This window comes from Ceratotherium simum, chromosome 6 (genome assembly GCF_057802395.1).
Source record: "Ceratotherium simum simum isolate JZ-2026a chromosome 6, ASM5780239v1, whole genome shotgun sequence".
In the NCBI taxonomy this organism is placed as follows: domain Eukaryota; kingdom Metazoa; phylum Chordata; class Mammalia; order Perissodactyla; family Rhinocerotidae; genus Ceratotherium; species Ceratotherium simum.
In genome coordinates, this window is record NC_141905.1 from 57,634,780 (window position 1) to 57,658,426 (window position 23,647).

General features: G+C 43.1%; 2 protein-coding genes across 6 annotated transcripts in view; both read right to left on the reverse strand.

Moving 5' to 3' along the window:
• Nucleotides 1-5,259, reverse strand: part of TM9SF3 (transmembrane 9 superfamily member 3) — a 65,095-nt gene extending 59,836 nt beyond the window's left edge. Inside the window, exon 1 of one of the 2 annotated variants that reach the window (XM_087432351.1) lies at nt 5,025-5,259. In XM_087432351.1, the coding sequence (XP_087288477.1) occupies nt 5,025-5,120 (96 nt within the window). In that variant the 5' untranslated portion in view covers nt 5,121-5,259. Of the gene's footprint in view, nt 1-4,358; nt 4,651-5,024 lie in introns of those variants that run through there. The other variant, XM_087432352.1, reaches the window with a different exon arrangement.
• Nucleotides 5,260-8,404: 3,145 nt separating this feature from the next.
• Nucleotides 8,405-23,647, reverse strand: part of PIK3AP1 (phosphoinositide-3-kinase adaptor protein 1) — a 108,862-nt gene continuing 93,619 nt past the window's right edge. For all 4 annotated transcript variants that reach the window (XM_004427894.3, XM_014785606.2, XM_087432353.1 and 1 more), the window contains 3 exons: nt 20,315-20,385; nt 18,850-18,968; nt 8,405-12,408 (listed from right to left, as the gene is read on the reverse strand). In XM_004427894.3, the coding sequence (XP_004427951.1) occupies nt 12,351-12,408; nt 18,850-18,968; nt 20,315-20,385 (248 nt within the window). In that variant the 3' untranslated portion in view covers nt 8,405-12,350. The remainder of the gene's footprint in view (nt 12,409-18,849; nt 18,969-20,314; nt 20,386-23,647) is intronic.

Consider the following 23,647-nt stretch of genomic DNA (forward strand, 5'->3'; position numbering starts at 1 on the left):
AATGTTTCAGAAATCATAATGCCAATGCCTTTTAGTTATTAATTTAAAACACATACATCAGAATTCTAATACAAATAAATTACAAGCCTATTTTTGGCTAGTCTCTTGAGATAACCGCTCTCTCTCTCAAAATAGCTTTGTACCTAAATAAACTTTTAGTCTACCATAGAGTACAGCTGAAAATAGGACAATGAATTACGGCATTTCCTAAAACCAGATCTATATTAGAATACTCAAAAATTCACTTGTAGTAAAGTTTATTCTTTTGATAAATCATCAAATAAGCTTTAAGAGTTCCCCCACTCCCAAGAGAGACAAAGACAAACACTGCCATTTGCCAAAGAAAAGCAAACAAAACCTTTCTGAAATCACTCAGTGGTGTAATAAATGTTTATGGCAGAGGCCGAAAGTAGGCTATCCTAGGCACAGATCAGGTCCTTCCAACATTACCTACCAGCGGTACAATGGGCCACAAAGAAATGGGATTTTAGCCTAGGTAGGTGCCCTAAATCACCACAGGCATCCCCAAGACTATGCATCTTAAATGAACAACGGGCTGGGTCTGTTCACTGTGCTTTAAGTAATAAGGTTTCCTGCTTCCAACATCGCATACTCTTGTCCCTAGTAGCTCCTTAATTACTCAAGTCACTCAACAAGCACTGATTAAACACCACTTGTTGTATGTAACAGACCAAAAGAAAAAATTGGACTCTGTGATCTTGAGGAAACAGAACCCACAAAAATTCGAGTGCAAACCATAAAATGCTTTAAGAGTCATGTGCCCTCGATTATTGTTTTTTCGGTGCTGACACCTTTACATAGTATTACTATGGAAATCATATGTACGCGAGGGATAGAAAAAGCACAGACTAGAGGTCAAGAAGCTCAGATTCTTTCCGTGGCCTTGGGCCAGTCACTGGGCCTCTTCAGGCCAGTAGGAAAATGAGCGTGTGGATTCAATGGTCTCAAGTCCTTCTAGTTCTAAAATTCTATGATTCTCAATTTGAAATCTTAATGAGTCCTCTGGAATCTTAGGAGACATGGTATCTAACTCTAGATGCTTTCAAGAGCTTCAGTTTCAGAAAACCAAATAAGCACAAACCACACCTATACATCTTCCACTCACTCTAAAGAGTCCTTTTTATGACCCTTCAATCACATATTAAAAGCCAGTCTTTCATGAAAGTGTTCTTTAATTTTTATTTCAAACAATATGCCCTATAATCCACATATGATTCAACTTCAAAAGACTGAAAGGAACACATCTTTACATATTCTAGATGTCTATATAGTCTAGAAGTCAACAGCACATTTCCTTCTCATTAATTTCCGGAGATTATTAAAAGAGCTTTGGATAAATAAGCACATAAAAAATACCATATGAGTCGAATGGTCAGCTGAATCCTAATTCAGTAGGTAAAGTAAGAGAAATAAGGAGCTTTGTGGAACTGCATAAAGTAGATGTTCCGTCTTAGGACCAGCTACATAATGTGGGGCCCAGTAGAAAAATGCAGGACTCCTGCTCAAAATTTATTAAGAATTTCAAGATGGTGACAGCAGAGCATTAAACCAAGCACAGTCTTTTTTTTTTTTTTTTGTGAGAAAGATCAGCCCTGAGCTAACATCTGCCATTCCTCCTCTTTTTGCTGAGGAAGACTGGCCCTGGGCTAACATCTGTCCCTATCTTCCTCCACTTTATGTGGGACGCCCACCACAGCATGGCTTGACAAGTGGTGCATCTGCCCGCCCGGGATCTGAACCCAGGCCGCCAGCAGTGGAGCATGAGCACCTAACCGCTATGCCACGGGGCCGGCCCCCCAAGCACAGTCTTTTTTTTTTTTTTTAAAGATTTTATTTATTCATTTTTTTCCCCCCAAAGCCCCAGTAGATAGTTGTATGTCATAGGTTCACATCCTTCTAGTTGCTGTACGTGGGACTCGGCCTCGGGTTGGACGGAGAAGTGGTGCCTTGGGGCGTGCCCGGGATCCGAACCCAGGCCGCCAGCATCAGAGCGCGCGCACTTAACCGCTAAGCCATGGAGCCGGCCCTCCAAGCACAGTCTTTATGCGCTTGCACATATTATGTGACTGCACAGGTCACACGCCCACTAAGTTGGCCTATCCCTCTTTAGGGCGAAACCAAACACCTCCTCAGTAACAACCAACCCATTATGGAGCAAGACTCATCCAAACATTTAAGCACTTAATAATACTATCAATAAAGAGACCTACTCAATTTAACACCAAGTGTTTTACTGTCCTATTTTTAGGATAAAGGGCTATAGAGCATAGCCTATGAAAGTGTAGAAGACTATTAATTCAGGTGCCTGAGTTCAAATCCTACCTCCACCCCTACTGGCTGTGTGGCCTCAGGCAAATAACAATCTCTCTGGTGTCAGCTTCCTCATCTATAAAGAGGACATAATACACCCCCCTCACAAGGTTATTAATATATGTTTAAAATATGAGTTAATACATGTAAAGTACTTAGAACAATACCTAGCACACATTGCTACAAAAGCCCTACCAGTTATTATTTCTATCTGGAAACTGTCTTCACAGAGATTATTCTAAAGGGCAAACTGTAACTTCTGAAAATTGTTCTTTAATTAGCAAATCAATTCTACAAGTATTTATTAAACACCTACTCAACAACCTTCCCTTGAAAATTTTTCTCCTCCTTCGGTATCTCTCTCTTCACTGGCTACTTCCGCCTTCTTGGTGGAAAAACATTCCACTTGACCATAGCCTTTTCAGTATTGTTATCTGACTAAGGTGAATGCCTAGTTTTCAAGAAATACTTTTAAGAAATTGGGAAAAAGTAAATTACTTTGGCTAACAGCCAAAAAAATTAATGACTGACACATTTAAATTTTACACTTGTATCTTTTAACTTTTTTAGGAAGATCAGCCCTGAGCTAATATCCATGCTAATCCTCCTCTTTCTGCTGAGGAAGACCAGCTCTGAGCTAACATCTATTGCCAATCCTCCTCCTTTTTTCTTTTTCTCAAAGCCCCAGTAGATAGCTGTACGTCATAGCTGCACATCCTTCTAGTTGCTGTATGTGGGACGCTGCCTCAGCTTGGCCAGAGAAGCGGTGCGTGGGTGCACGCCCGGGATCCGAACCCGGGCCGCCAGCAGCGGAGCACGCGCACTTAACCGCTAAGCCACGGGGCCAGCCCTACACTTGTATCTTAGTGCTAGCCTTCCTAAAACTGCTTTGATTTTAATAATAGATAACCAAGTAAGAGCAGTTCAATGTAGACATGAATGAAATGGATTCTAAATTTTTTTGTCCAGCAATTACCTCTTACATACCATATTCTCTCAAAAACCTTTCACCAAATATTTTATATTAAATTACTGGCATAAAAAATTAAAATGTTCTTGGAAATAAGATTTCCGTGAAATTGGTATTTACATTTTAAATCTGTAAATTAATCTAAGGCCTTTTTATACATCTCCAATTTGTGAAATTTTAATTCATAGTTTTCCCTCTTTATAGAAATTTATATAAAAGACAAGGTAAAAAAGTAGACTACTCCTCTTAAGTTTGTATATCTGTATGGTGGAACTACAGTTAAGAGAGAGTTCTGAGTTTTCCATGATAACTTTCCTTAAGTGTTCAAAAAATTGGAAAAATATTAGTAACAATACCATTGACCAAAAGGCTGCCCATTGGAAATGAACAGTTCTTACACTTTTGGACAAGTTACCTGACAGAAGAAACAACAGGAAATAATTTTTCATTTAACTGTTTAACCGGTGAAAAAATCATCTTAAGAAGAAAAGTCACAAATACAGCACAAAAATATCACCGATTCGGGATTTGTCTCTAAAAAAATATATTCCGGTAAAAAGTTTCTGGCTGTGATTGAAGGCAAAATAGCCAAAAGTTTAGAGCTTTTATTAGCTAAAATAAGAGCCCATATAACCTAGGGACTAGAGAAAAGTCTGGTTAATTACAAATAAAATCTAAAGTAGGGTCCACTGAATAAATAAGGACAATTGCTTCCTTTCCTCACTTATCAGGAATGACAGAAGACTCCCTCAAATCTTTCAGATTTAGTACATACACAACCTGTCATGCAAATCCTATCATTAATAGGTTAAAGTATAAAAAACTAATTACTCGCCAAGCAACCTTTTAATTTACATGACTTTCCTGCCCTGCCCACATCTACCATTCTGAAAACCATTGAGTTACACCCCCGAGTGCAAGTCACCTGAAGAGTCGTTAACATTCATGCTTTGATGTGAAAATGCCAATTAAATAAACAGTCAGTCAATTTTAGGCTAAATGCAAAACGCACTGTTCCCGGCCCGACAAGAAGACTGAGAATCTGAAGACCCCTTACCGTCAGAAGCTGCCTAGTTAGAGACCTCTGAGAAGGGAGCCTCATCTAAGGGCTAGAAGAGGGTGAGGAGAAAGTTACAAGAAAGGCCTCGCAGCTGAGTGCGTGCGTGTAGGCTGAGTGCACGTACACGTGTAAAGTGCTCTTCAGCCCAAGTTTATCATTGCTGTCCCCATGCCAGGGTTTTAATCCGGTCTGGGCAGGAGGGAGAAATAAAGGCCAGTGAGGACCATAAAGCGGTGGATATTTCCTGGTTAGTGTACGCCGGGTAATCGTGATGCATCCATCTTCCGCTGTGTCGTAGCCCCCGCAGCTCCCTTTCCTGGGGGGCACTAGCCCCGAGCACGGCCCGCCTGCAGCCCCCACTCCCGCCGCGGAGTGAGCCCCGACCCCGGGGGCCCCCAGACCCAGGGGTGCGGAGCCATTTAGGTCCGGGCCGGGGAAGGAGGCCCAAGCACGCAGGGAGCGAAGTCCTGTCCCGGGAGCGCAGGGAAATGCCTCCTCCCAGCTCCCGGGGCTTCGGCTCCGCCAGGCCCAACCGGAAGGCGCCCTCGGGCGGCCGCGGCGCTCAACCGGGCCCCGTGCCCTCCAGGCCGCGCCGGGCCAGCCGGGGCGGAGGGCCGGGGCAGCGGGCCGGGGCTGGCCGCGCAGGCCGGGAGCGCTTCTCACCGTGTGCTCGTGCTCGTCCGCCCGGGCCCGGGGCAGCAGCAGCAGCAACAGCGCGGCGGCCGCCGCCACGCCGGGAGCACCCGGCAGCGGCCTCATCCTCCGCGCTCCCACCGGCCCGGCGCCCGCCCACCGACTCCTCCTCCGCCGCCGCCGCCGCCGCCGCCGCCGCCGCGGCCGATTCGCATCCACCGGGCGCGGACAGACGCACGGGGCCCGGGCCCAGCCGCTGGCTCCTCGGCGCCGCCGCCGTCACCGCCCGCTCCCGAGCCTCCCCCGCCCCCCGCGCCTCCTCAGCCTCTTCCTCTGACTCAGCCACGTCATCCGGCCACCCCGGCACACGCCGGAAGTGCCTCGCGACGCGGGCCCGCAACCGCCGCCCGGCGCCCCGCCCCGGAGCGCGAGTCCGCGCCCCAAGAGGGCCCCGCTCGGGCAGGCCCCCGCCCGGCCGCCCGCCGCTGGGCCCCGGGGCGGCGGCGCGCAGACTCGGCCCGGCCTCGCGCCCCCCGCACCTCAGCGCCGAAGCCGTCTCCCGGCGCCTCGAGTTGTGTGACATTGGTCAAAACGCTTCACTTTTCCTGGCCTCATTTTCCTCGGCTGTGAAATGGGGTGATGGTCTGCCCTGCGGCCCCTCGAGCTTGAGGGGTCAGATCAAACAGCCCTTTCCAGGCACTCGTCTGCTACCGTGAATGAATCCCGAGCTCCTATAATCAGCATCATGGGAGATTGTTACATTTGTACAGGGTTGGATAAGTGTTTTAAAGTCACTGAATATTTATTGGACCCCTACTATTCAATCTTGTTGAAATTCTTCTTCATTTTTTTTTTTTACTTATTATTTTTTGATCTCTCGCTCACAGACTCGAGCACCTCTTGGAATCTAAGCTCCTCTCCCAAGCAGAGATCTGGTTCCCTGCCGTATTTCCTGTGCCTAGAACAGTGCCAGGCCCATAGTACGAACTCAGAAAATTTATTTGTCAGATAAATATATGAGTATGGCACCACCATCTACACAGTCCTCTAAGCCAAAAATCTGGAACTTGTAGTTGAATTGTCTTTCTCAGCCATCAGCAGTCAACAATTTCCAGCATTTGGCATCTTAGAAATGTCTCAAGAATTTATTTTTCCTCTCTTTCCTCTGCCAGTAACAGCCAGTCTTCTGCATCTCACTATATATATTGCAACAGTCTCCCAACAGGATCCCTGCCACCAATCTTCCCTCCCTGTTTATCCTCCCCAACAGCTGCCAGGGGGATCTTTCTAAAAAGAAACCTGATTATATCACTCTCTTGCTTAAAACACTCCTTGAATATTGTTTAAATAAATCATAGAATCACAACTAAGATTTTTATCTGCCAGGCACTGTTCAGAACCCTTTACATGTCTTGGCTCACTTAATCCTCACAAAAACCTTATGCAACAGGTCCTGTTAGTATGTTCATTTTACAGCTATGATAACTGAAGCACAGAGGGGTTAGGTGGCTTGCTGAAAGACCAGACCCAAGCAGTCGGGTTCCAAAATCAGCCTTTCTTGCTACTAATGGACTACTATCCATACAGTCATTTAAAAAAACGAAATAGACCTTTATGTACTGTCATGGAATATAGCTGAGAGAGAATTTTAAATGAAAAAACTTGAAAATATGAAGTACAATGCTATTTTAAATAGTAATATATTAGTCTACCTGTAGAAAACAATCTGAAAGATTATGACTCAAACCATTAACAGTGGTTAACTTTGTACATGCCTGTAAATATTTGGATGTTTTTCACAATGAGCATGTGCTACATATGATATTAAAAAAACAAAAGTTCCTTGCTAAAGGATAGTCCTGTTAGCATGCAGCTGCACAATCAGATCCCAATTTATCTCCCCAACTTTACCTCCCGCCCTGTCCATGCTTGACTTCATCCCTATATTTCCCCAGTACACCAGGTTCTGGTTTTATACCCCTGGTTTTATACCACTGTGGTGGTTTATACAGTGGTTTTATACCACTGTGCCTTTGCTCTTGATGTTCCTTTTGCCTAGAATGGAAATAAATGGACAACCATTAGACACTCTCCTTCCAGGCCTACCTGAATTATCATCTCTTCAGTGAAACTTTGCCTGATGACCTAAGGAAGCTGAGCATGTCTTCTTTAGGTTTCCAGTAGCATTTGGCATGTTTGTCATAATTACCATCTAGCCCCACTTCCTCTTTTGTACTACATTTTGACCTTTGTTGATGGCAGGAACTATCCTTTATCTTTATATCTGTCCCAGCTGCTGGGATAGTGCTTCTCACATCATAGACATTCAATAAGTGAAAATCAGATAGCATAGAAGGATTTAAAGAACACTTTCTAGCTAGTCTAAGAGACATCACAAGGCAGTACATGATTAATTGCTGAATGAGTCGTACACCAGTAATTGCTGTAGAAATCAGAGGAGGCGTCTTATACATCTTTGTATATCCCCCAGCGCACCTAGCGCAGTGACTTACTCATAGTGGAAGCTCAGTAAATGCTCTGTGAATGAATAATCACTGCTTTTGAATCGAGTGATGATGGGCAATTGAAGAACAAGCAGTGTAAGTGCTGAATTAAAATGGATGAGTAGTTTCTTGCTTAAACATCTATCACCAACCTCCACGGATCTGAGGCAGTAAGCATTTGCTAGGTGTTGTGGGGAGCACTGGGAGTGGGGAGGACACAAGAAAAAGTATAAAGTATTCATTTGGGGAGCATAGACTTAAAACCAGGAAACATTACACACACGACAGAGAACAGGCATAACGGTGCACACACACACACACAAAAACTGCACAAAATGTGCCCAACTGTGCAAATGTTCGACAAGCAATGAGAACAACGGGCAAAGAGAGAGGAGGAAACCCTCTTTTGGTGGAGTGTGTGGGAAAGTTTAATGGAGGGAAGAGCATGTAGGGCCATTAATTCAACAACTATTTACTGAGCATCTACTATGTGCCAGGAACTCTGGTAGGTACTAGGAAATGATGATAATAAATGGCTTCAGGTGATAAGAGTCTGTTAACAGTAGGTATGGAAAGAAAGAATAAGAGATAAAGTAACTGATTAGAGGAAAAGGACTGTGGCTTCAAAGATCCTTGGAACCTGATAACCTCAAGGCTCAAAAACAGTTGGGACTCAGGGGCACCATCAAAACCAGAGCTCTTCTGCCAAACTAGGAAGTGAAAATCATTGATATGTCTTATTTCACCAGTTTCTTCATCTAGATTAATGACCTCATTCCCTGACACCAAAATGGATGGGGAGAAAAATGCCAATAAAAGGAAACCCCCCAAATGGCTGTACAGCCTCTTTTTTATGGTAGTTCTAATAAGACTCAATTAGTTAAAGAGCTTATGACCAGTAAATGATCCAGAAAACCACAATTTCAATCTTTTATTCTCCTTGATAAACATGATCGTCAAAAGCCTTTGTCTACAGATGACAACATATCTTCCGGTTTCCATCCTCAGCTACCTCTTCTTTGGAATTCTATTTCTTCTTTCTACTTTGTTCAACTTGTCTTGCTAGTTATTTACTTCTGGGGTGGGCAGTCCTTCTATTGCTGTTTTACCACTTCCACCTCGACCTTTTCTGTTCTAGTTGAAATGTTCTAGATACTGAAGAACTTCATAATTGTTCTGAGTTCTTTCTCTAAAAAGCAATCACTTAAAACATTTGGTTCTTAGACTGAAGAGCAACTGAGGCTATTAATTTCTTTGTATGGTTTCCATTTTACTGTTTTTCACATATTTTTTTAACTGATCTGTTACAACACTGATACAGGGCAAGCAACAGCAGCTGCCACAAATTACATCCTTTGCCAATTAGGTGGTGACTCCAGGAAGGCTGCCACCCCGCTTCTTCAGAATGAGGGATTCCCCACCCCTTGCCTTAGACTTAGACTTAACAGAGTTGAAGGGACCCAGAGTGTTACTAAACACAAAACTCTTTACTTCATAGTACTTCATAGATGATGAAACAGACCCCGGGTAGTCAAGTTATACGAACTCTGCAAGTCAGTAGCAGACCAAAATAAAATCCAGGTTTCCTGACTTCCAAGCCAATGCTCTCTCCCTACACCATGCTAACTCTTACTACCGAGTTAGCTAAGACATTTTCTCCTATATAGTGGGTTAAATGCACTTTGGTGGGCTAGCCTGGGAACCTATTTATTACAGTTTCTATGAGAAAACGAATTCTGAGTTGTGTCTCAGAATTCAAAATGCATCTTTCAACCTCCTACTCATCTCACCACCCTGGTGAACACAGTATCTGGCCATCAGGAATGAATGAGGAAGACCATTTTATATTCTTAATAACTTGCTTGGAAATGAACAGAACACTATTTATTTATCAAACCAAAGCAAATATTTATACATGCAGATTCCTCAAAACTGGGGATTGATTTTTAGGATGAATCTTTTAGAGTTATCCAAATTAGCCACTTGTCTTTTTAGAAATAAATCTGCTACTTATGCCTCCTCAGCCAACCAGCTGCAAAACCACACACTATTCTTTGAAAACGGAGCACAGAAAACCACTTATTTCCTGGGGCATATGGGAGAGGGATCTAAAACTCCTAGCTATTGAGATAATATAGGACAGACTAGGACCTCTCTTTTTTAATAACAAAGCAAGAAAAACTGGGTGGGGGGGTAGGTAACTTAGCTTGAGTTGGAAAAATATTCATTGAAGTCATTTACATACTATTACTTTGCTTAATTATGGCAAAGCATTAGGGATTATTCACATCATTAAATATATCAAGTTAAATTATTTGATTGCAACACCAACCTCCTGTTCATAGTCTCTCAGTCTTCATACTTTGTTGCTAAGTATTTAGTTGGGTTATCTACTCACAAGTTGTAATATGAGATGAAGGAACAATGCTGGCCTAGGACCTGGAGGACAATGTAGCTTGTACAGTTAGAGGCAAAGGCAATGGCAGTGAATATGACTAATAACTTCACTTTCAATTGACCCAGCTTGTAAGATCTTGGGAAAGGATGGTGACAGCAGAGCTGTCTTCCAAAGCATCATTTAGAAAACTTTTTAATAGTCTCTTTTGGATGCCTAGTTACAATTTAGTTTCTGATCTTCATTGTACTGAAATCCATGGTTTTGTTACATAATGTTTTCCTAAAAAATGTGTACAAAAGTTGAGTAGGTAGAAGTTGAATAAATTTACTTTATAATGGGTGGTTCTGTTTCTAGAGAATGAAACATTTCACCTCATCATTAGAGGCATTCTTTGATAACACAGTCCCAATGTTTCATCCAAATTTTTTCATTTTCTTCTTTTACTTTTACACAGAACCAATCATTTTGGATGTTCAGTGAACATCTAATGAGTATTTAAGACTTACCACTTTTGACTTGGCACTCCTGATCATTTCCATCCGTGTCTCAAGTGTGTCACATTTATAGACACAAGTTTCTCATCAGCACTTTCAATTTTATGTTTTCCACTTATTTTCATATAAGAATAAAATGCAATAAAATACTCCAGTATTGCACAGTGATGTGCATAAAAGTTTCTAACCCCATTGGCTGCCAGTAGGTTTTGCCATGTTATTGATCTAAATGCTTGTTAATCAGAGAATGAAAAAAAATCTAAATTTGGCATCCAAAGGGGGCTTAGAGGTATTGAATATTAAAAAAAGTGTAGCTTTTATCAAAATCAAATGTGCTTAAGATGGAGACTGTCTATAAATAACAGGAAGGACAATCATACCAACATTAATAATTTCTTGTTCTCCTTGTACCTTACATTACCCTATTTCTCCCAAATAAAGAGAATAAAGGGAGCATTGCAGAATGGTTACCATGTGCCAGGCACTGTGGTAGGTAATTTGCACAAACACTGTCTTAATGGCCATGGCCAATAGTGTATTTTATGTCGGAAAAAAACCCAAGACCCAGAAGCTATTAACTTCACTAAGAGTCCCTATTTGCTGGACTGAGGAATGAGATTGAAAAAGAACTTTTAATCATTAGAAAAGGACCCAATAAAATTGTACTTAAATGAATCACTAATAGTGTGGCTTTTATATAACTGTGTGGGATGGAGAATAATATCCTGGAAAACCACCAGATTTCTGATATTTTTTAAAGAAATAGACCTGATACTAATTTTAGTGTATGTTTAGGCATCAAATTAAGGACCTGTGCTTTGAAGGTAGATTTATGTGCCAGGGACTCAAAATTAATGACATATTTAAGGCTCTATGTTCTCTACACAAACAGATTTCCCAAGCCTAGTGGTAATAATAGGTGTATAAGGAAATAGATAACTATTTCTATTTTAGGTTCTTCCTTCCTCTTCTGACATCTCAGCAGAGAAAAAGGCAAAGTTCCTCCTCTTTCCTTATGGCCAGAACTAAGACCTATAAAGGTCTGCAGAGCAATAAATGGGGTCCCTGGTATCCTGGGCTTCTGGTTCCCAACTATTTTTAGATGTTCCTTGGCAGCATTATCATTTTGAAAGCATACTGAAGTATAAATGCTCAAATGAAAAAAATACTTGATAGTGCAGTATCTCGGAGATATGTAAGAAGGAAACTTCTAGGAGGCCAATAGTCAGTCACTGACCAAACTTCTCCAACTGGACACTTCTTAAGGGAGAGGGTTTGGCTATTTGCAGATGGAAATTGTGGTGATCTGGAACAGTATCCCAGATTCTAGACCCACCTCTTCCTCTAACCAACTGAAAACTCTTGCTTCCAGACCTCTGCGGAATCGCAGATTTGCCTTTTATGTAAGAGGAGTTAGGACTAATCCCTCTCTAAAGTCTTTTTCAGTTTGTTTCCAGCCCTGACATTTAAACAGCCTCCTGAATCTACAGAAAAGTTGAAGAATCATTTAAAAATTAGGACATATCTTCTTACTTGAATACTTTCTTAAATCATAACCACTTCTAGAAATTAGGCTGGACTAGCAAATAAGTAAGGCCTAAGATAAGTGCATTTCAGTAAAATCATTTGTAAAGTACATTTCTGATCAATCTTTTTAGGCTTCTGACAGGCCAAATTAGAGGTAAGTATTCCAATTAAGTCTTCATCCTTTTGGCAAATGAGGATATGCATCAATACACTTGGTGATAGTGAATAAAGTCTTTAGTTTTTCACTTCTTCTTGCCTTAATAATATCTTCTTCAAGGGAAAGCCCAAACCAGCAGGGCTGCAACAATATCAGCAATGAGAGTGGGTCTTAAGGTCAGCAGTTGTGCCGTCAAACGCAACATGAAGACATCATTAACAGGCCGAAAATTGCAAGTCTCAAAGTCCTAAAGTAGGCAGGTCTTAGGAGGTGGAATCAACGACCTCTGGGTGGAACAGGAGGAGGAGGATGGAAGGTGTCCCTGGTTGGAGGCCTGAAATGAAAGAAAAAGCAACTTGATAAACTAGTTCTTAGGCATCCATGATTTGTTGCAAACCTAGTATACTATGCAAAGGACATGTTCCTTAATTAATGAAACACATGGAACTCTGAGTGCATACACGCTAGCTGTGGCTCACAATCCTAGCTGCACATTAGAATCACCAGTGGAGCTTTGAAAAATACCAATTCCCAGTCTCTATCCCCAGATTATTATTCCATCATAATCTCTAGAGGATAGGGCGTAAGCATCACAACTTTTTAATAGTGTCCCTCCCCCAACCAGTTATATTCTGATGGTTTAACATCTGGGGCCGTGCTGATCCTGGAAGGACTGCCACTCCCAGGGTAAGCTAATTCCTAGAGATGGCAAACAACCTGCCTGTGAACACACCTTTCATGTGCAAACTAACAAATCCAGAGCCCATGCCCCAACCACCTCCTTTATAGGGGCTCTCACATTGGAGGCCATTATCCACCTGCCCTAATCTACCTTAGGGCCAGGTACCAGACAACTACAGACAGCCCTTTTGCCCCGGAGCCCGCTGAAATTATGCAGACTAGCCAATCCTAAATCTGCTTACCCTGCCTCACTTGTAAAAAAGGCTCTTGCCCATGATTCCCCCCACCCTTTCTCCTGACTAAATCTGGCGCTTCCCTGTGTGGCCCCCATGGCATGAGTCCCCTCCTTTTGGGATCTAGAAATATAACAAACTATCTTTTCAATGGCAGTTATCTCCTGATCTGTTGACCTTGCCATACCTATATAATAATAAAACCTACATTTTAAAACTCCAATAATTCAAATATGCAGCCAGGCAGGAGACACACTGTAGTAGGGAGGTCCTTTGAGAGAGGAATTAACAATTTCTGAAGACTGCTTCTTACAACTACTTCACTAAGTGTGTTATCCCAACTCCATGCCTGCTTTCCTAGAAGCCTCCCTTCATGTTATTCTAGATGGTTTCTGAACATCCTAAATGACACTCCAGATAGACTTGGGTGAGTCTATTTACAGATAGGTTCAATGACTGTAGATGGTATTTCCACATGTGTGCTGTAAAACCAATATTTAATGCTCTTGGAAGCAAGTCAATAAGTCAAGAAAGAAAGCTTTGTCAGGTGCTGTAATTGAACTGTGCTACGCTGGAGTTGTGTATTTGAGGCCTGAATGAATCAATGAGTAAATATTTACTAAATGTCTCTTGAATGCAAGTTTTGCCTAGGTCAAGGAAATGATAAACGAGTTGAGAAAAGAGGGGCCATCTTGGGAACAAGTGAGGGAGGCAGAGGAAGAAAAGAATAACCACAGACATCCTCAGAAGGTCCTGCTGTGGCCCCTGGGAGTACATGATTTTGTGTAGTCATCTCTTTATTCAGAGAAAACAAATGGACAGTCTCCTTCCATCTCCCCAGCCTTCCCTGTGAACTGTGGGCTTATAGGAGAAAGCTGAAGGATAGTCAGGTGATACCACTTATTGCTTGAGCAAGCTTAGGCTTCCTTTCTTCCTCCCTCTCTCCCTCCATTCCCTCCTTCCTTTCATTCTCTCAACAAACATTTATCCACTCTGCATCTACTCCTGGGTGTGATATATAACAGCAAGTAAAATGGGCATGGATCCCACCCTCAAAGTGCTGAGAATTTAATGGATGAGACAATAGGGAAAATCAGTAAACTGCACTGAATGTTTTGATAGGGGAAGGCCAGAACCTACGGGAACATATGCAGAGGCATTTACGCACACATCTGAAGGACAAGTTCAACTTCTCTGAACCTGTTTCTCATCTGCCAGAGGTAATGAGACCTCCATTGGAGTACTGTGTGAGACTTGGAGATGACAACTGGAAAGTTGGTAGCACAGTTTCTGGCTTAGAGTGGGATCTCAAGAAGTAAGGTAATATTTTATTATGATGACTAAAGACTTCGATCTTTTTCCTATGTATGCCCCATGAACCTTAACGTTTTACCTTCCCTCCTGGGCCCTCTTCCTCTCTCTGCTACCCCACTCTGTGGTTGGGGTGGGTCTACAAGCAAACGATCTCTATATTTCACTCTGATAAACAACCCCAGCTAAGGAGTGGAAGTCCCATCTCAGGGAAATGGATCTGTGCTTATAGACATATTAGAACCATGGAGGTAAAAGGTATTAAATCAGAATCAAGGAGCGGTCTGTGGGGAGACAGCCTCTTCAGGACACTGGCAAGCTAGAATTGGAGACACAACTACCCAGAGATACCTGGGCACTGGCTGCTTTCTCCTCCCTGTTGAGCGTGAGGTCTTACTGATGATGACTTTGGTTCAAGAACCCAGCAATCCTGATGTCGGTTAACGTTCTTTTAAAGCAGGACTGTTATTTAGCTGGTAGACTTTTGTATAGTCATAACGCTGTTAAAAATATTTTTAAGCTTCCCTATTAGTTAATAAATAGTCTCAGTCCCAAGTCCCCTCACTTCCTGACCACTCCAGCCCCTCCTAGGGACTCCACAGTTCTCTTTATAAGTCAGCACCCAAAGGTTTGCCTCCTGGTACTGTAGGAGGCCTCCAGAAGTGTGTTCTCATTCGGTGGTACCTAGACTATGCTCTAAAGGGGAGTATATAGATTGTTAGTGACTGGCAAATCACTAGTAAATGGCGAAATATATTAAAAAACCAAGGGGCAATGGCTCAGCAAGATTTTGGTTTTTTTTCCCTCAACTGGCAGGACCTTACCTATGAAGAGTGTGACACTACCTGCTGCCCACTCTGTAGGGACTAATGCCCTGCAAGGGAAATGCCATACAAAGATGTAATGCCTCTGCTCCTGTTCCTGTCACCATCTGCCTTCACTGACGCTGAAATATATTGGGAATTTACAACAGGTGGGAGTGTGAAGCCTGTCTCCACTAACCTACAACCCACCTGCATTGTGGTATATGACTTGATGGCTAACTGTTGAGGAGATAGGAATTCCAACCCAAGCCGCACCAATCCATCCACCCATCCATTCATTCACTTACATGATGACTATTTATTAAGTTCCTAGTATGTTCCAGTTACTGTGCTAAGCACTGGGGAGAGTAGAAGAAAATTTTTAATTGAAAACAGTTTCTATTCTCTTGAGGTTCACCACCCACTTGAGGAAACAGGTATGTCTCCAGGGCCACAACGTGGAATGAATAATAGAGGTGTTTGGAGAACCACAAGAAGATTTACTCTGCATAGGAACATCAGGGAAGGCCTCACAGAGGAGGTGATGTTTGGACTGAGTCCTAAAAGATGTGTAGAAATTTTCTAAGCAGAGACTGGAAGGGAGTAGAAAGACAGCATTCTAGGCAAAAGGAACAGATTGGGCAAAGACACAGTACAAAACAGCATAGCTCACTGGGAATTCTTAAGGGGTGGAGTGTTGGTGAATACAGGAGAGGGGTGGGACTTGAGGCTAGACAGGGCCAGAGCATGCTAAAAAAATACAGAATTAAATCTGAAGGCTTTTATGCCAGGAAGTGACATCATCAGCTATTTCTGTTTTAGAAAGTGCACTCTAGTTGCAGTGTGGAGGAGGGACTGACTGGAGGCAGGGACGTAAGAATGGGCCTATGTGGATGAACTTAGGCACCGGCAGATGGAGAGGAAGGGGTGGATCTGAGAGCTGAAAGGGTAGCAGAATGGACAGAGCCTGTAGAAACACTGGATGTGGGAGCTGCGAGGGAGGCAGGAATGGAGGATGACTCCCAGGTTTGGGGCTTGGGGAAACAAGAGGATGGTGCCATTATCTCAGGCTGGAACTCATGAGAGGAAAGCAGTTTGGGGACAGAGAATGGCAGGCAGGATGATGAGTTCAGTTTTGACAGGCTGTGTTTGAGATATCTGTGGCACATCTGGGTGAAGGTCCAGTCGGTCCAGTAAACGGTAGGAAACAGAAAGCTGAGGTGGAGATGGAGATGGAGATTTAGAGTCTTTGCTGGCAATTCAGGCTCTGGGGACAGCATGCAGAGTGAGCAAAGGAATGGACCAGGCCTGGGAGAGAGGGATGAGCAGGATGGAGGCTGCACCAACCAGTGCTGTTTGAGAGAAACGGGTGTTCAGGAGAACATGGGTGGGGAAGAGTTGCCAATTCCCAGATCTGGAAGTGGAGGGGAGACCACCAAGGTCAGCCTCACCTCCTGTTTGTCAGTGGGTCAAGCATCGAAGCCACTCAGGAGACAGGCCTGTTTTATTCTTCGCTCAAACATCTCTTCATTTTATTATGAAAATTGCATACACACTTATAGAACAATTGCATATTTGCAAATCTTTCTTCACACAAAAAAGGCACCCAAACCCCAAGGTCTATCAATTACAGATTTCTTTGCAAACACCATTTCTTTAGTAAAAAGTGTTTTCCTCCTTTTCTCTCTCCATTTTTATCACAACATGTTTCCAGACTCCCCAAACAATTCATCTGCCACCCCTCTTTACACATTTAAATGCATCCCAGTTTCTGTTCTTTAATTTCTGGAACCCGTTTCCCTGGTGGTTCTCTTTTTCTCTTCCATTAACAAAATTCTACAGAGTCTTTGTAGCTATAGTTTCAAGCTTGACAACTCTTTTTATCTTGGTGCAATTAAACAACTGTCTCCAAACTCTTCAACCTTCAGGAATAACAGGTCTTAGATCTTGGATCTCCCCCTATGATACCTTGACTTTCTTGGACAGGTATAACAAAATGACTAAGAGACTGGATCCTGGACTCAGGCATACCTAGATCTGCCACACAGAGCAAGTCTCAACTTAACCTCAAGCCCCAGTTTCTATCTTATTTTTATTTTTATTTTTTTGTGAGGAAGATCAGCCCTGAGCTAACATCTACCAATCCTCCTCCTCTTTTTTTTTTGCTGAGGAAGACTGGCCCTGGGCTAACATCCGTGCCCATCTTCCTCCACTTTATATGGGACACCGCCGCAGCATGGCTTGACAAGCCGTGCGGCGGTGCGTGCCCAGGATCTGAACCAGCGAACCCTGGGCTGCCGCAGCAGAGCACATGCACTTAACCGCTTACGCCACCAGGCCGGCCCCCAAGCCCCCGTTTCTACATCTGCAAAATGGAATAATACTAAATATCTACCTCTGAGAATTGTGGACAGAATTAAATGAGATAATGCATTTAGTGTGTTTATCATAATATCAAGCGTATAGTAAGTGCTCAATAAATATTAGCATTTATTACCATAAGCACTCTCCATACACACCCCTCCCCAATCACCAACTATATAATAATTTTCAAGCAACAGAACATCACGTAAATTCAGAGGATTGGACTAGATTATCACTAAAGTCCTTCTGTGACTTCTAGTCTACACCAGGCAAACACGTCTGATGTATGTGATGCAGCTTGGGACTGGGGGAGGTTTGTGTCACAGGTGTCAGTACATGAATGTTGCTGGGAGCCCAGGGAAAAGTGGTAAATAGCAAAGGAAGAAATGGAAAGATCCTTAGTGCAGTTAGCTTCTGTTTCCAGAAAACCAGGAGAAAAGCCTCCTTGTTGCACTTTCTCAACAAATTCCACTGATGAGATTTGAGTTAAAAGTTTCAAAATGCAAAAAAATCCTGGTTGAAAAAAAAAAGCTTCCTCCTTTTATCATTTTCCCCCCACATTATATTTTAGACGTCAAAGAATTAAACTCCTAGGATAAGCCTAGGCTTTTATTTCCAAGGGCTCCTCTCTGCATCGCCAAACAAGCCACTTTTTCAGCTACTCCAGGAGACCTTAAAAAGGTTCCCACCACAGGCCCGAGTAGCATTCTGAAGAAAGACATGTCAGAGCTCAGTAAATCTGTCAAACTTTTGTGTCTAAGGCCCATCTCCAAATCTCCATATGCTTACTCTTTTCCTGTATAAAAAATCACTCATACTGTTGAGCTCCAACTATGGGCCAGAAAGTCAATCCTTACACTTCTGGGAGGAAGTTCTATTTTTATCCCCATTTTACAGACAAGGAAATTGAGGCACATGAAAGTTAAATAATTCACCCCAGTTCACAAGTGGCTGCCAGAGACTTGTCCCCAGTCAGTGTGGCACCAGAGCCATGTTTCCCACCACCACCCCATGCTACCTCTCACCTACATTTTCATTCCCAGTTCGTTCTTATCTCCTGGTCCCCAAAAGGCACTGTCTCCACAATACAGCCAAGGGAATTAGTTATTAGGAAGCCGAATTCTAACCAGATAAAAGTTATTCAAAAAGTTGATGTTTACCAATGTATTTCATTGAGGAAATATTGCATTTGCCATTTAAAGTATTTGCAACTGAAGAAAGTATCAATTACATTAATGAAGAGTCTACATTGAAATGTGTCAAAAGTAGGCATTTCAGTTGGCTCTGCACTCATTCTTAGGTCATCTTAGATGTCCCCAAATCCTACTCTCCCCCTGCAATTCAAAGAGTGAGGAAAAAATTTCCTATCAGCTGCAATGTTACCTCTGTGAAGCAGCTCTCGGAGGCACCCTGGGGGGCCTCTCAAGGGGCACGGTGGGTGTTCCGTCCACTTGTGGGGGGCCTGGACTACGACTTCTGGTAACCTCAGGGACTTCATTATCCTACAGTTAAAAGGATGAGAAAGAAAGGTGAAAATTGCATCAAGCAACCAGCACAGCTGGACACCACCATCCCAAAAGCCCCTCAGCTCTCCTCAGGCCTTGGCTGAAGGTTACTCACAAACTGATAATCACCCCATAACACCAGGGCAGCTTTCCATTGACTCCTAGGGTCATTGAGGAGACAATCAGGCCCACGTTGTCTTTAATGGTCCTTGCTACTCTAAGTGTGGTCTGTGGGCCATCAACATCAGCATCACCTGGGAGCCTGTGAGAAACGCAGGATCTCAGGCTCCTCCTCAGACCTGCTAGATCAGAACCTGCATTTTAACAAGATCCTGGGTAATTCTTATGCATATTAAAGTTTGAGAAGCACTGCTCTATAGAACCAGATTGAGCTAAAGAAATTTATTTTTAAACAAAAGTCCCTTTTTGGGACATCAGAATCGTGAGTGGTCCTCAGTCATAGGGTAATACTCAGTCATAGGGTAATACGAGTGCACACTGGAGGGGCGGGCCATTCCTAGGACCCTTTCTCAGGGAGTCTGCTGGGATAGCAGTGACCCCTCCTGCTCATCCCAGCTGCTGGTCACTGGACCAGGATGGACACGATGACCCAAATTGGGCCTCAGCCTAAGGCAGCAGCTTACTCTCTGCTAGGAAGCCTCATCGCTCTCAGGGCACTGTTTGCTACTCTACGTGTGGAGAAGCAGAAAAGGCCAGTGTGCAGTGAGAGAAGGCAGATATGCACAGAGAAGCACGTGGGCCTGGCACACATAGAGCAGTGGGCTCGGCTCGGGTCGGCTCCAGCGTGCCTCGCCTCTCCTGATCCAGGCCCCGAGATGTGATCACTGCCCCTAGATTCCCTGACACGCATCCAGCTCCTTCTCACAGATGCCCCTTTTGGCTTAACCAGTCTGAGTGAATTTCTATTTCTCCCTTCCTCCTTCCCTCCCTTCCTCCTGTCCTTCCTTCCTCCCTCTCTCTCTTTTTATTGAAATTCATATAACATAAAATTAACCATTTTAAAGTGAACAATTCAGTGGCATTTAGTAAATTCAAAATATTGTGCCACCATCATCTCTATCTAGTCCCAAAACATTTTCATCACCCCAAAAGGAAACACTGTACCCATTAAGCGGTTTCTCCCCATTTCCGTCACCCCCAGCCCCTGGTAACCACCAATCTACATTCTACCTCTATGGATCTACCTATTCTGGACATTTCATATAAATGGAATCCTACAATATGTGACCTTTTGTGTCTGGTTTCTTTCACTTGGATTTCTATTTCTTGCAATGAAACAAGCTCTTGGACAAGACAGATGGGGGTGGGGTCCCGGTTCTCACCTCATTGTCCCCCTCCATCCCGCTGCTCACACTGAGGAGGCTCCGGGTGCTGGATCGGTTACTGGTGCTGCCTAAAGGGCACAAACAAAATCAGCCCGGCCTGTGGATTCTTTCAGGCGAAAATAAAGTGCGCAACTTGAGCACTTCCTTGTTTTTACTGATAGAAACAAGACAGAAGCTGTGAATATGGGAGTCTTCAAAATGCTGCCATCTTATCCTATTTTATTAGAGTTTAGTTTTTGTCTGTTTTTTATGTTTTCAGCGTAAAAGGAAATGGCTCACCTTTTTATTACCATTTTTTGCTTTACAGCTACCATTTACTGACGGCTTACCACACGTGATGTGCCTTAAAAACATGATTGCATTTAATCCCGATAAAAGTCCTATTTGATATGAGTGCTCTGATTTGACAGACAAGGAAACAGAGATGCTTAGTTTCTCCCTTGTTCAGTGGTATTTCTAAAGTCTGCAAAGAAATTTTGTTGCTGAAGTTTTTTCCTTATTTAGGAATTACAGGAAGCATGCACATGTATCGCACATATATATATACCTTCTAATCAGAGGCCAGACAGTTTGACACAAAACAAAATACAAAGGACAAATTCAAAAGTACAATTTACACTCATGGCAGGAACTGTGACTGTGTGAAGTTAGGTGCTCAAAGTTTCTGAACTGGGAGTTTATCACCTATGTCGTTAGACCAACACTATCCAATAGAACTTTCTGGAAATGTTCTATGGTGTGCTATCCAATATGGTAGCTCATGTGAAACATGGCTAGTGCAACTGAGGAACTAAATTTTATTTTATTTTATTTTATTTATTTTTTTTGTGTGTGTGTGTGTGAGGAGGACCAGCCCTGAGCTAACATCCAATGCCAATCCTCCTCTTTTTTGCTGAGGAAGACTGGCCCTGGGCTAACATCCATGCCCATCTTCCTCTATTTTATATGGGACGCTGCCACAGCATGGCTTAACAAGCGGTGCGTCAGTGCGCACCCGGGATCCGAACCGGCGAACCCCGGGCCGCCGCAGCGGAACGTGCGCACTTAACCGCTTGCGCCACCGGGCCGGCCCCAGGAACTAAATTTTAAATTTTATTTGGTTTTAATTAACTTAAATTTAAATAGCCACATGAGGCTAGTGGCTGCCATATTGGATAGCACAGCATTAGAACAAGCTCAAGATGTGATGATCTAGCAATGAAGAAGGAAGAATACCAGCTAATCAACAAAAACAAGGAAATTTTGACTTTAATTTACCAAGATTGCCACTAACAATATCGCCAGATCTTAGGTTTGCTGAATTTCCACTTAAAATAGCTCCTCACCATATTAGTTTATAGGTAAATTAGTTTTGACTTCATTATAGTATCAACTTTGACCTAATTAATTTAGATGTTAGCTTAAATAGAGCAAGTTAAGATTTATAAGTTTGGATTACTTTTTGGGGATACATTTTTAAATTTGAAAATACCGTGTCAAAATGCTTATATAAATCAGGAGATTCAGAGTTTGGTTATTAAGGAGCATGTGGCTCTGTCCCTTTCTATTCATTTCTATTCATAACACTGTTCACTTGGCCAGAATGGCCTTTTCTCCCCATTCCCCCCAGCCCACTCCTATCCACAAAGCTAAAATCTTCTCAGTCTCCAATGCTCAGGACAAATGCTATCAAAACCTTTCCAAATTCCCCCAAATGGAAGTAACCCCTCTTGCCCATGGGGTCCCATCCCTGTGGGGCCAAGCCTCTGCATATCATTCATCATTCTTCCTCCCACTCCCTCACAACGAACCAGCTTCGTTCCAAAGGTTTTCCACTAGGAGGGAGCAAAAAGCTATCCAGACATGGGCTCCAGGACCCTGGAAATTCACACCCACCATTGTCCCATTGTCCCTTTCCTTGATGTTCTTAAATCTTTAACCCCTAGCATTTGGCTTTGAACCTTTGGTCCCTGGTTCATCTGCCCTGGCCCTCTCCCCTCTCCAGGCTGATGACTTGCTTGCCCATATCCCCTCTGGTCTACACAGTTGGTAGGAGGCTCTGGTCCCAGCCCCCATCATCTTCACTCTTGCTAGGGGCAGGAGGGCAGTGCCCACCCCTTGCCAGGCTTCTGTCAGCAGGGAAGAAGGATCAAACAAGCATCTAACTCATACTGGTTTTGTACTTTCTCTCCTCCATTATAAGCCCCCTGAAGACAGGCTCTGTTTCTTTTCCATTTTTATGTCTCCAGTATACAGTCTAGCTCAGAATGCACAGAGCTGTCCTCAATATTTGGTGGAGGAACGAATGAGAGAAAAAATGAGCAAATATATGACCTTTAAGAAACTTGGACCAGACAACCTCAGAGAAGATCAACAGTCTTTCTGTAATGAAACTTTTATTCTCTTAAACATAACACTAATATTCTAGGCCTTAAAATTTTATTTATCATCAGATTTAACTTGCAACTGTTTTTCTGTGGTTCGCAAGAGATGACAGCTGCACCATAATAAAAATAGTGCTGTTTTTAGGGTGTGACCCTGGGGGTTAAGGGGCAGTTGGTGGATCAGAGCTGAGCCATCATCACTCTCCCTCCTTGCCCTGGGAAATATTTTTATTCGGAAGGCAATATGTCCCCATGGTTGAGAGCACAGAAAGATCTGGATGTGAACCCAGACTCCCCGCTTACTTGTCAAGTGACCCAAGGCAAGATGCCTAACCTTTCTAAGGGTCCATTTCCTGATCTAGAAACTCACAGCATTGTTGTATAGAATGAGTTAGATCATGTGGTAACGTGCTTGGCACAGGGCCTGCAAGAGTAAGCATTTGATTAATGATAGCCGCTATCATCAAATCATCAATTTCAAGACGGGAGGTTATCCATTAGTGACCCCAGGACCCTCACCTCCCAGTATCCATGCCGTGGTATATCACCCTCCCTCTCTCCCTCTAGGCTTAGCCATGTGACTTGCTTTGACCAATATGACATTAGCAAGTGTGATGCAAGCCGAAGCTTAATAAGCACTTGCACATTGGGGCATGTCCTTCTGGAATGTTCCCTTTCCAGACCTTGTGAAGGAAGTCTAGGAGATCCTGACTCAAAAGAAAAGCCAAAGGAAGGCACCTGCTGATGAAGGCCACTGACCCCAGCCATAGTCCTGTCTCAGTGAATGATGAAAGGCAATGCAGAGCCTCTGTCTTTAATGACTTGGCTTTGCAATTTGCTAAAAGATTGAAGAACATTTGTACATGGATTTCAAGTCCAATTCAACAAAAGATTTAAATGTAAGCCATATGAAAATAAAGGGAATTAAAACCAAAAAAAAAAAAAGTTCAGGCTATTGAATTGAGGC